The 13863-nt window shown below is 33.0% G+C and overlaps 1 protein-coding gene across 1 annotated transcript; it reads left to right on the top strand.

Annotated features, from left to right (window-relative positions):
- The first annotated feature begins 5014 nt into the window (after positions 1-5014).
- LOC114397473 (disease resistance protein PIK6-NP-like) lies at positions 5015-13147 on the top strand. The gene is made up of 2 exons (XM_028359516.1): positions 5015-5873; positions 12758-13147. Exons 1-2 carry the CDS (start codon positions 5044-5046, stop codon positions 12888-12890), a joined length of 963 nt encoding a protein of 320 aa, XP_028215317.1. The 5' UTR covers positions 5015-5043; the 3' UTR covers positions 12891-13147.
- The last annotated feature ends 716 nt before the right edge of the window (positions 13148-13863 follow it).

The following is a 13863-nucleotide window of genomic DNA, read 5'->3' as shown; positions in this document are numbered from 1 at the left end:
ATGACAAAAATAATTTTAAAAAATGTTATAAATGTAAGACAAACTTATTATTATGAATTAAATTAGTCACTTTCTTTAATCATAATGAATTAGGTACTTGCATGGAGGGACTAAAAATCATAAAATTGAATGGATTTCATCAATTCTTATTTAAAGGACCTTACTCATGATTTTTCATTTTTAACAAATTTCAACCAATAAGAAAGTGTGCTAGAAAGTGTAATTCCAACACTCCAAAACTTTGTGTTGTAATACTAATTTTAAGTGCTAATCATGAGTAGGTTTGCTTAATGAAAGAAAAGTAATACTTTCTTTCGTTTCAAATATTGTTTTTAGTCTCAAATATAATAAAATTAGTATTAATTAAATTTACTTTATTTAATGTTATTATCTTTAAAATATCTTTCATTTAATTGATATCTTTTTTATTTTTTATTTTTTAATACCAAATTCCAATGAAGAATAAGTTGAGAAAAATTTAGTTTTAATTAAATGTGGTTAACTAATTTTCTTAATTAGAACAAATGAGTATTTTCTTTGGTAAATGCCAACTGGTATTCTTAACACATTAGGTAAAGAACTTAAAGTATAAATATTTTAATGGAAGATAGAAAATTAAGCTGCTCATGATTTTTTTGCATTCTCTTATAATTTTTACAGTGAATATTTTCTTCTTTTAATTTTTTAACTAGTGCTCAGGCCACAAGTTTAGCAAGACCATTTTTCTTATATTTGAGATCCAACGGAGTATGAACTTTGTAGGTTTTTGTGCAATTGGTCCGAATTTAGATTAAATTAAAATTAAATCCTAATGAGTCATGTTGAATATATTATATATTGGTTATATTTGACTAAGTGTTGGTTTTATCTCGACTAAGTGTTGATTTTTTATTATCTAAAACTGTAAGCAAATGAATATATTAGAGAATCAAACAAATTGTATCTTTTTAAGCAAATGAATATATTAGAGAATCAAACAAACTGTAATTGGATATTTATATTTGAAGTAAAAGAAAAAAAAAGAGATAACTAATTAATCAAACCAATTTGAATCAAAATAATTGATTTGATTTTGATTGTGAGTTTATCAAGTCAATTTGAATATTGAGAAATACCCAAGTCCCACATTGGCTGCCTCAACCCTTGGAGTGCAACTTATATATCTGTTGGACAACTTCACTTAACGCCAATTGATTTTAAGATGAAATCTAACATGGTATCAGAGTAAACTCTGACCTTGGGACCTTGTCTTAGCTTCCGCTGCGACGAGCACCCACCACTTGTTCTTCATGCACCAAGCCCAATAAGTGTTGGGCGTGAAGGGAGTGTATTGGAAAATACCCAAGTCCCACATCGGCTGCCTCAATCCTTAGAGCTCAGCTTGAGCACCCACCAGTTTCTTTGTTGTTAGAAAATGTGATTTGTTCACCATTAGTGATTGTTTGCTCATCTTATATTTAATTGTGTATTAAATAAAAAATAAGGTTATATATACTCAAAATAAGACGTATATATACTCAAAATGATAGTCTTATATAGTCCGTCTTGATGTTCCTCCGTTTTCTCGGAAAATAAACAAAGCTTTGGCCGCTTGAATTGATATTTCACTGTATCTGTTTAACAAGTTGTACTTTAAACATTAAACTGTTTTTTTATGATATATTCACAAACATATTTGTCTTTTTTATTCGTTTAAACTTTGTAGTTGCAGAGTTCAGATGTATATTGTTAAGCAAATAAGTTGGTAACGGAAGTATGGGCCTAAAGCTACAGAGCCAATAGAACAAGCAAATATTAATTTATTCCTAACAGGCAATTAAGTTGACAAGCAGGGCCGTTTAATTTTGTTGGTAAAACTAATACCACAAACATCATTATTTGAATCGAATAATAAGTTTTCATACTTATTTAAAAATTGGGTAGCGTGATATGGTATGGATACGGTAACAATTAAATAGTTAACATTAGCAATGGCAAATTCAGTGCTGGCATGCACGTTGTGTCTGAAACTAGCGCGGGTCATATCTAGCATGTGTTTTTAGAAGGATTCCACGGATTCGTTTCAAGGTCCGCAATTGAGGAATAAATGACAACCCTGATCGCTAATTGACCCAAGAAAACTGCTATCTTCCAAGCAAACTGGTTTGATTCTATCTAGACGGAGTTAACACAAGTTTTGTCTGGTTGTGTACTGAGTCTTGTCTCAATATGCTAAAAATGAGTTTGAATACTATTAATTTAATCCCCATAAACCAAATAGACTATTAAACTCATATAAATAGTACATGAAAATAGACTCGAGTTAACAGAGTTTAGTTTTAGTGTCTTGTGAGTCTTGTCTCAATATGCTAAAAATGAGTTTCAATAGTATTTAACTCGTATGAATCAAATAGACTTTTAAACTCATGTGAATAGTACCTGAAAATATCATCTTACACACCACTAGTTATAAAAAAGGCAATATGAATAGTATGTGAGAAAATCATCGTACACATTTACTGGATATAAAAAATGGCAATATGAAAATATACAAGATATTATAATAAAGTTTGTGGTTATGTGTGTCATCGCATGTGGCTATCATATGCAATCCATCCATTGATTGAATGAAGAAAAAAAATCATAATCATAATAAGAGAAATATTGACAGCGTGCTCTTTTAATTAAGACTTTAACATACTCTTTTTGACATATTGTTTTCTATTAGTTGAAATTAATTATTCTCTCCTTATTTCTAATTATAAGACTTTTAAAATGATATTTTTTTTTATAAAGCTCAATTTATAATGTTTCTTACATTAATTATTTTTAAACTATAAATATTCATCATTAAAAGAAGAAAAATAATGCATTTACAAATCATAAGACGAGAAAGAAATATTAATGATGGATTTTTTTTGGAAAAAGATTATAAATGTAAAACAAACTTATTACTATTAATTAATTTAGTCACTTTTTTAATTTTAATTAATTAGGTAATGTGATCATGTATACAAGAACAGAGATAGTAAAAATCATAAAACTGTATATATTTCATTACTTCTTATTTAATGGGCCTTATTCATGATTTTTTTTTAACAAATTTCAACCAATAAGAGAGTATGCTAGAAATGGCCAACAATCAAAACTTTGTGTGGTAATACTAATTTTAAGGACTAACCATAATTAGGTTTTTTTATGGAAGAAAAGTAATACTTCCTTTATAAGATAAAATTTATTTTTAGTTTTAAATATAAGAAAATTTCAAGTAAATTTATTTTATTTAATGTTATTATCTCTAAAATATCCTTCATCTAATTGACGTTTTTTTCAATGATTTTTTTATGTTTAATATCAAGTTCCAATGAAGAATATGTTGAGAGAAAAAATAATTTTTAATTGAGATTGATGAATTAAATGTGATTAATTAACTTTCTTGGTTAGTACAAATAAATATTTTGAGACGGGAGGAAGGGAGTATGAATTTTACAAGTTTTTGTGCAATTAGTCAAAATTTAGAGTAAATTAAAATTAAATCCTAACCAGTCATATCCAATTACATATTAGAAATTTTAAAAAAAATCAATCTATTTTCTTTTAAGTTTTTATCTTCACTAAGTGTTGATTTTTATGATTTTAAACTTTACGTTAATGCAAGGCAAAAAAGATAAATTAGAGAATCAAACAAATTGTAATTTTTTAAAGCAAAAGAATATAGTAGAGAATCAAACAAACTGTAATTGGATATTCAAATTTGAAGTAAAGAAAAGAAACTAATTAATGGAACCAATTTGAATCAAAATAATTGGTTTTATTTAGAATGTCGAGTTTATGATCAAGTCAATTTGATCAATGCTCCTAAAATGAAGAAAATAAATGAAAAATAAGAGTAAAAAAATAAGTATAAAATGACCTAATTTCTTAGGTTTTTTTTGTTGTTATTATATTATAGATGCAAAGTAATCTATCAATTTTACCAACAAATAATTTCTGTTAAAGAATCTGATTTGTTCATCTTTAGTGATTTTTTTTATAAGAGAAATTTTTTTAAAAAAAGAATCTTTATTTTATATTTAATTATGTAGAATTTTTTTAAAAAAACGTTATATATACTCAAAATAAGAAGTATATATACTAAAAAGGATAGTTTTACATCGTCCGTCTTGCATGTTCCCTCCGTTTTCTCGGAAAATAAACAAAGCTTAGCCCGCTTGAATTGATATTGCACTGTAGCAGGTTAACAAGTTGTACTTTAAACATTAAAATAAGAAGTATATTCACAGAGATTGTCTTTTCTATTCGTTTAAACTTTGTAGTTGCTGAGTTCAGATGTTATTGTTAAGCAAATAAGTTGTTGACGGAAGTATGAGCCTACAGCTTCAGAGCCAATAGAACATTCTAAAGCAAATATTAATTTATTCCTAACAGGCTATTAAGTTGACAAGCATGGCCGTTTAATTTTGTTGGTAAAACTAGATAATACCGACTAACATCATTGAAACAAATAATTAGTTTTCTCTAAGATATTAGTTTTCATAATGTTAAAGAATATAAGTTTGAGGTGAAATGAGAGAGTAGAAGTGGAAAGTTGCATCATACAAGTTAGAATAAGATTTATAAATCTGAGTATTAAAGTTTTGGATTAAAGTGTATTGTTAAATTTTCTTACTTGATTTTTTATGGTTCATTCCAATAAATATCCACTTATGTGGTAGCGTGATATGATGTGGATACAGTGGCAAACAATTAACATTAACAATGGCAAATTCAGTGCTGACATGCACGTTCAGCTGCGTCTGAAACTAGCGCTGGTCATATCTAGCATGTGTTTATAGGTCAAGTGGATGATACTTTAACTTCCACATGCCAAATATTATGACTTCGTATTAATTGGAATAAATAACTACTTTATAAATTAGCAATACATCCAACTTGCTGAATAAAAGAATATTAAATATTAATCAATTGTCCCCCTCTTACTACCGACATGGCTATATATGTTCAAGAACATCAAGTTTTGCACTCACAACAAACCAAAAAGCAGAGCTAACTAGCTAGACTAAAATGGCAGAAACTGCAGTGTCCTTGGCTGGTAAGCATGCCCTTCCAAAAATATTGGAAGCTATCAAAATGGTGAGAGATCTCCCAAAAGAAGTTAGAGACATTACAGATGAACTTGAAAGCTTTCAAGATTTCATTAATGATGCTGATAAAGTGGCTGAAGCTGAACAAGATGATGGAAGGCGTCATAGAATAAAAGAAAGGGTGATGCGGCTGAGAGAAGCAGCTTTTCGCATGGAAGATGTCATCGATGAATATAACATCTCCTGTGAGGATAAGCAACCTGGTGATCCTCGATGTGCAGCTTTACTATGTGAGGCTGTTGCCTTCATCAAAAGTCAAATCCTTCTCCTTCAAAGTGCGTATAAGATTCAGGATGTTAAATCGCTTGTTCGTGCTGAAAGAGATGGTTTCCAAACCCATTTTCCTTTAGAACCAAGACTAACAAGTTCTAGAGGAAATCAAAATGTCAACTGGCAGAAACTTCGAATGGATCCTCTCTTTATCGAGGAAGACAATGTTGTGGGGCTTGATGACCCTAGAGATACATTGAAAAATTGGTTGACAAAGGGAAGAGAAAAACGCACTGTCATCTCTGTGGTGGGAATTCCTGGGGTGGGAAAAACCACTCTTGCCAAGCAAGTTTTTGACCAGGTGCGTAACAATTTCGAGTGCCATGCATTGATCACAGTGTCTCAATCCTACTCTGCAGAAGGAATACTGAGGCGTTTGTTGGATGAGCTTTGCAAAGTGAAAAAGGAGGACCCTCCCAAGGGTGTTTCTAACATGGAGTCATTGACCGAAGAAGTCAGAAACGGCTTGCGCAACAAGAGGTATGTTGTCTTGTTTGATGACGTATGGAATGAAACATTTTGGGATCACATTGAATATGCTGTAATTGATAATAAAAATGGAAGTAGGATTTTAATCACAGCCAGGGATGTGAAGGTTGCGGGATATTGTAGGAAATCATCATTTGTTGAGGTGCTTAAGCTAGAAGAACCTTTATCTGAAGAAGAATCATTGAAATTGTTTTCTAAGAAGGCATTTCAGTATAGTTCCGATGGAGATTGTCCAGAAGAACTTAAAGATATGTCTCTTGAAATTGTTAGAAAGTGTAAAGGTTTACCTCTAGCAATTGTTGCCATTGGTGGTCTTTTGTCTAAAAAAGATGAAAGTGCACCCGAATGGAAACAGTTTAGTGAAAATCTTTGTTTAGACCAGTTGGAGAGGAATTCTGAGTTAAATAGTATAACAAAAATTTTAGGTCTAAGTTATGATGATTTGCCGATCAATCTCAGATCATGTTTGTTGTATTTCGGAATGTATCCGGAGGACTATGAAATTAAATCTGATAGATTGATTAGACAGTGGATAGCTGAAGGGTTTGTCAAACATGAAACCGAAAAAACATTGGAAGAAGTCGGGCAACAATATTTATCAGGGTTGGCCGTAGAAGTTTGGTGCAAGTATCCTCATTTAGAATTGATGGCAAAGTTAAAAGGACTCGTGTTCATGACCTAATACACGACATGATCCTTAGAAAAGTCAAGGATACAGGATTTTGTCAGTATATTGACGGGCGTGATCAATCTGTATCAAGTAAGATTGTTCGACGCCTGACAATTGCAACCGATGATTTTAGTGGAAGTATAGGAAGCTCACCCATTCGGTCAATTTTTATTAGCACAGGAGAAGATGAAGAAGTATCCGAACACTTAGTAAACAAAATCCCTACCAATTACATGCTATTGAAGGTACTAGATTTTGAAGGTTCTGGTTTACGTTATGTTCCTGAAAATTTGGGGAATTTATGCCACTTGAAGCAGAAAGTCTACCAGGGATAGAAAGTCTACCAAACCAAAATCCATTGGCAAGCTCGAGAATTTAGAGACCTTGGATATAAGAGACACAAGTGTGTCTAAGATGCCAGAGGAGACTCGTAAGCTTACTAAGCTCCAGTGATTATAGATGATGATGGAGTGGTCATTGGAGAGGTTGGAAAGCTAAAGCAGTTAAGGGAACTGTTGGTGCTAGATTTTAGGGGAAAACACGAAAAGACTTTGTGTTCCTTAATAAATGAGAAGCCACTCTTGGAGAAACTAGTTATTGAAACAGCTGATGTGAGTGAAGTAATTGACTTGTACATTACGTCACCTATGTCTACACTTAGAAGCTTGTCCTATTTGGGAAGTTAAAAAGGTTGCCAAATTGGATTTCACAGTTCCCAAATCTTGTGCAACTGTATTTTTACTACTCCAGGTTGACTAATGATGCATTGAAATTATTGGAAGAAGAAGAAGAATTTATTTCATTTGCCACACCAAAATACAAGAGTATGATCCCCTATTTATACTAGAATAGAGTGACTACTCACATAATTGCTTATTTAAGAATACTGAATGCTCACATAATTGCTTATTCAAGACTTTGTAACTTATAACTTTACAACTTTCATCTTCCACAATTTAAGACTCATAAAACTTGTTATTATTATTTTTCTAATTAATATCTAACATCCTCCCTTAATTGGAAAAATTCTCTGCACACCAAGTCTTGCTTGAAATCTTCAAAAATCTTCAAATTTGAGAGGCTTGGTGAAAATATCCGCAACTTGATCTTAAGTTTTCACATGAGTCAATTCTACTTCTTTCTTGGTAATGCACTCTCTAATGAAATGATACCTTGTATCTATATGCTTACATCGTTCATGGAACACCGGATTCTTGGCAAGCTCTTGTGCAGATCTATTATCAACATAGATCTTTGTGCTTTCCTTTTGCAACAACTGAAGTTCCTCCAACAATCTTCTTAGCCAAATGGCATGACATGTGCAAGAAGTTGCAGCTACATACTCGACTTCACAAGTAGAAAGTGTCACAATACCTTGCTTCTTAGAACTCCATGGAAAAACACAATCACCCATAAAAAATGCAAATCCAGTAGTACTTTTTCTATCATCAACATCTCCGGCAAAATCACTATCACAAAATCCCACAAGCTTATAGTTATTGGAGGGAGAATAAAACAATCCAAAATCAATTGTACCCTTCAAGTAATGAAGAATTCTTTTTGCGGCCTTTAAATGAGGAGAGGTAGGAGCCTCCGTAAAGCGACACACAACTCCCATCGCATATAGAATATCGAGCCTTGTATTGGTTAGATACCTTAAACTCCCCATAAGACTCTTGAAGACCGTGGAGTCTACCTTCTCTCCTTCATCAAGCTTTGATAACTTCAAGCCACCTTCCATAGGTGTGTTCACGGGATTGCAATCAAGCATATTAAATTTCTTCAACACTTCTTTTGTGTAGCTTTCTTGTGAGACAAAGATACCATTCTCCGTTTGCTTCACTTCCATTCCCAAGTAATATGACATGAGTCCCATATCTGTCATATCAAATTCGCGAGACATGGACTCCTTGAAGTCTTCAAACAAATTTGGGTTATTGTCGGTAATGATAAGGTCATCCACATAAAGACAAATAAATAAGACATTACCATTATTAAAAGCTTTAACATAAAGAGTATACTCATTTTGACAACGAACAAACCCATTGTCTTGGAAGTACTTGTCAATGCGAGTATTCCATGCCCTCGGTGATTGCTTTAGACCATACAACGCCTTGTTCAATTTCAAGACTTTTCCTTCTTGACCTTCGATGACAAAACCCATTGGTTGTTCAACATAGACATCTTCTTCAGGATAGCCATTTAGAAATGCCGATTTTACATCAAGCTGAAAAATTCTCCACTTCATTTGAGCTGCCAAGGAAATAAGAAGACGAATGGTCTCCATGCGGGCAACCGGTGCAAACGCTTCATCATAGTCAACTCCATATTGTTGCTTGTAGCTTTTAGCTACAAGTCTTGCTTTGTGTCTCTCAACCTCTCCTTTTGCATTCTTCTTGATTTTGAGCACCCATTTGACTCCAATTGCTTCATGACCTTTGGGAAGGCTTGATAACTCCCAAGTGTTGTTCTTCTCAATGGCTTTGATTTCTTCTTCCATGGCTTGTCTTCACCTTTTGTCTTTCATTGCTTCATCAAAGTTTATGGGTTCACTGTCAACAAAAAGACAAAACAAATCATTTATAACTTCAGTTTCATCATATAATTTTTGAATATTTCTCATTCTTCTTGGCCTTTCACTTGAGCTCCCTTCGAAAGATGATGAGGCTTCATTGGTTGAAGGAGTTGGTGAAAGAGCTGGAGTTGAATCATTTGGAGTAAAGGCTTCTTCATCTATTTCTTTAAAGTACGGGAAAAAAATCATAAGTGTCTTCTTTCTCCTCCCAATTCCATGTGCCTTCTTCATAGAACTCGACATCTCGGCTCACAATTGTCTTTCCATTGTTTGGATTGTACAATTTGTAGCCTTTTGAACTTGCATCAAAGCCAATGAACACTTGTTTCTCACTCCGATCATCAAGCTTGAATCTTCCTTGGTCGGGTACATGAGCATATGCAATGCTCCCAAATACTCTCAAGTGATCAACTCTTGGCTTCACTCCACTCCATGCTTCTTGTGGTATTTGATCTTTGACATTCTTTGTTGGGAAGCGATTGGACAAATAAACGGCACATGCAACAGCTTCGGCCCAAAATTCCTTTAGCATATTTTTAGCCTTCTACATACATCTAGTCATATTAAGAATAGTTCTATTTTTTCTCTCCGCTACCCCATTTTATTGTGGAGATCTAGGAACCGTTAGAGGGCGACGAATCCCATATTTTTCACAAAATTCATTAAATTCTTTTGATGTGAATTCGCCACCTCTATCGTATCTTAGAGCTTTGATTACATAACCACTCTCCTTTTCCACAAGAGCTTTAAAATTTTTAAAAGCTACAAATGCCTCAGATTTTTGCTTTAGAAAATAAACCCAAGTCTTTCTACTATAATCATCAATAAAAAGCAAGAAATATTTATTGTTACCACATGAAGGAGGATTGATTGGGCCACACACATCGGTGTAAACAAGTTGGAGAGGCTCCTTTGCTCTTGAATTAACTTCTTTTGGAAAACTCCTTCTTGCATGCTTTCCAAGGAGACATGCTTCACACAATTGATTAGGATGGTTGATGTGAGGCATCCCTTTCACTATCTTCTCCTCTCCTAAGGATTTTAGTGCTCCAAAATTCAAGTGCCCAAATATCATATGCCAACACCATGATTCATCTTTTATGCTAGCCTTCAAACATTTTGCTTCATTGGTTTTAATGTTCAAAGTGAACATTCTATTTCTTGACATAAACACCTTGGCAATCAAATTAGAATTTTGATCTCAAAGCCATAAACAACAATCTTTCATATGAATTTCATACCCCTTTTCAACAAGTTGTCCCAAACTCAAAATATTGCTTTTTAGTTTAGGAACATAATAAACATCCGTGATTAATTTGTGAGCACCATCTTTTAAAGAAACTAAAATGGTACCTTTTCCTTGGATTTGCACCTTGGAAGAATCTCCAAAAGAAACATTTCCTTTCACCTTCTCATCAACTTCCACAAATTTCTCTTTGCATCCACACATGTGATTGCTTGCTCCATTGTCAAGATACCATAAGCATTTGTCTTCCTTCTCACCATTATTAAGTGATAGTAGTAGTGTTGGCTCTTCAACTTCTTTATCTTCTTTATCATCAACAAGATTGACCTTCTCTTCAACATTTGTTCTACACTCCCAAGAGTAATGGCCACATTTATGACAATTAAAACATTCAACATTAGATTTATCATACCTCCTTTCATATGCTTTTTCATAATTGTTTCTACCTCTTTCACTTCCACGACTTCTAGTGGATTGATGGCTCCTCCATTCATTATTGTCAAAATTATCACGATCTCCTCTTCCTCCTCTCCCTTGGCCATGACCACGTCCACGACCATGTCCTCTTCCACGTCCACGTGCTCTTTGACTACTTTCTCCTCCATTTTCTTTCAAAGAAGCTTTGGCTTTGAGGACTTGCTCCAATGACTCATCATGTCTTCTATTGAACCTTTCTTCATAGGCTTGAAGAGAACCCATCAATTGGTCTACGGTCATTGAGTCTAAATCCTTAGACTCTTCAATAGCACAAACCACATAATCAAATTTAGCGATTAAGGAGCGAAGAATCTTTTCCACCACACGAACATCTTCATTATTTTCTCCATAACGCTTCATTTGGTTCACAATAGCCAACACCTTGTTGCCAAAATCTGAGATAGATTCAGATTCCTTCATATGCAATGATTCAAACTCTCTACGTAGAGTTTGTAGGCGCATATTTTTTACCTTATCAACACCTTCAAGGGAGATTTTCAAAATCTCCCATGCTTCTTTGGATGTGGTTACATTTGACACCAACTCGAACATAGCTTCATCCAAACCTTGATGAATGAAAGTAAGTGCTTGTTGATCCTTCTTCTTCGACTTCAACAAAGTCTCCTTCTCATTTGGTGACAAAATAGCCTCATTTTGAGGTTGGGTATAACCTTTCTCTACAATCTCCCATGCATCTTGAGAACCTAACAAGAAGATTTTATTTCATTTGCCACACAAAATACAAGAGTATGATCCCCTATTTATACTAGAATAGAGTGACTACTCACATAATTGCTTATTCAAGAATACTGAACGCTCACATAATTGCTTATTCAAGACTTTGTAACTTATAACTTTACAATTTTCATCTTTCACAATTTAAGGCTCATAAAACTTGTTATTATTATTTTTCTAATTAATATCTAACAGAAATCACTAAAAAATATGCCAAGGTTGTTGTTCCTCGTTTTAAGTGACAATGCTTATGAAGGTGAAACTTTGAATTTTCTAAGTGGGGGGTTTCAGAAACTAAAGACACTGCAACTCATATTATTGGATCAATTGAAGTGCATCCTTATCGACAAAGGAGCACTGTGTTCTTTCGATGTATTTTCTTTACGAGACCTTTCCCAACTCAAAACAGTACCCTCTGGAATTCAACACTTGGAGAAGCTTAAAGATCTCTATATCAACGACATGCCAACTGAATTGGTGCACCGAATTGCTCCCGATGGAGGAGAAGACCATTGGATCATCCAAGATGTGCCCCATGTACGTATTTGGAGCAGGGATGCTGAAGAACCTTCGCATATATTCGGCAGAAGTCATCACTAAGATGCGTCCAAATTTGAAAATAGAAGGTGTGTCTTTTTCACATCTATAACTTTGTAGAATGACATTCGTGGCCTTTTTCTTTTCTTCAATAAAAAATGCAACCATTATCTAATTCCTAAAATAATTACTTTTGCCTCATTTTCGCTTTTAGTATTTGCTTGATTTTTCTTTCTCTACAACATCTCACGTACAAGTTAGGGATAGAATTGTCTAACAAGTATATGCCTACACCAACCAAAGTTAACGTTTCTTCATTATAAGATTCTCACCATTATAATCCTTTCTATTATTGTGCTCAGAATTGGTAGATGTTGACCTCAACTGGATTGAGTTTTTTTATTTCCATGTTGATAAATACTTGATCAATTTCATTGTATCATTTTAAGAAGAAATTAACTTGGTGTTTTTATAGGGTTGTAAGCATATATTTCGTGTAAATATTGTGGGTTTTTAAAGTTTCATTACGATTGAAGCCCAATAATGTCGATTTTTTTCATAAATTAGATTGTGTTAAATGTTCCTAATTTTTATGCTTTGAAGTTTGACCCACTTTGTACAACCATGAATTTTAGGAAAATACTGAGGGAAGATTGTAAGAGTGTTCCAATTCCAATGTTTCCGACGTTCCAATCTTGTAGTTTTTTGAGTGTTAATTATTACGTCCATTTTAGCGTTATTAACACCAACACAATACGAAGAAGCTGAAAATAGTGTTCCTACAAAGGCAGACAATTTTTGACGACCAGAAAACTCAAGATTCCCTCAGGTTCTTTCTTTTGCGGCCCGTGAAATGGTGGATGAGTGGATTTGAGCCATCAAAGTGCAAGATTCATCAAATTAATTTTTTAAGCTTCCTTCTTTTCTTTCTCTTGTTTCCCTTTTTTCTAAAATGTGTACCTCAATTTTTGTTAACTTTATGTAATTTGAATTCTTATCTATAATTTAAGTTCATTTCTTTTAAATTGATTGTTTGTCTATGTTTTAATTTAATGTCTTTATAAATTGGCATTTGGTCACTTATAGTGCGTTATCGTATATTCCTATCGACAACTGTGAAATTGAAATAAGGATTAAGTTTAAGATATAATGCAACAAGGTTGTAGATTTTATAGGAATAAATATCAACAATTACGATAATTTAGATATTCTTGAACCTAATGATTGCCCTAATTGAGAAATTCTAAAGATTTAGAATTTTCAATTGTGGAAAAGAGTTTTTGAGTTAAGATATATTCACCTTCAATTACAATAGTAAATAATAAATTCAGTTTCCGATTATGCTTCTAGAACTTGAATTGGAGTGAAAATTTGGGTTGTACATGTTAAGCTTGGGGTGAACTCGTCCTATAATAAGACATGTTTGATTTTGGCTTAGCACTCTAATCCTCTTAGCATAGTGCTTCAGCAATTTTGGTACCCAAAACTTTTATGTTCAGATTTGATCCCATATTTTCAAAAAAATTTAATGGTTCAATATATATTATTAAACTCAATTTATATATCACTTATTTGGAGTAAGATAAATTTTTCAAGGCTTAATTTTATCTTTTTGTCTCATTCATAATTTATTTGAAAATTTTATTGAATTTTAGAATATTCAATTTACTTGCCTAGTTTTTTTTATTCACTCTTTTTTCCCCTTTTAATCCTTGATGTTTGAAAACTTCAAAACTCTTTT

This window comes from Glycine soja, chromosome 18, assembly GCF_004193775.1.
Source record: "Glycine soja cultivar W05 chromosome 18, ASM419377v2, whole genome shotgun sequence".
In the NCBI taxonomy this organism is placed as follows: domain Eukaryota; kingdom Viridiplantae; phylum Streptophyta; class Magnoliopsida; order Fabales; family Fabaceae; genus Glycine; species Glycine soja.
The sequence above is the reverse complement of the archived record's forward strand: the minus strand, read 5'-3'. Positions and strand labels throughout refer to the sequence as shown.

Bases quoted from the DNA above. Each gene is read 5' to 3' on its own strand.
- LOC114397473 (XM_028359516.1), top strand. From the start codon at position 5,044: ATGGCAGAAACTGCAGTGTCCTTGGCTGGTAAGCATGCCCTTCCAAAA. The intron at 5,874-12,757 runs GTATGTTGTCTT...CATGAATTTTAG, and splicing joins AACGGCTTGCGCAACAAGAG to GAAAATACTGAGGGAAGATT.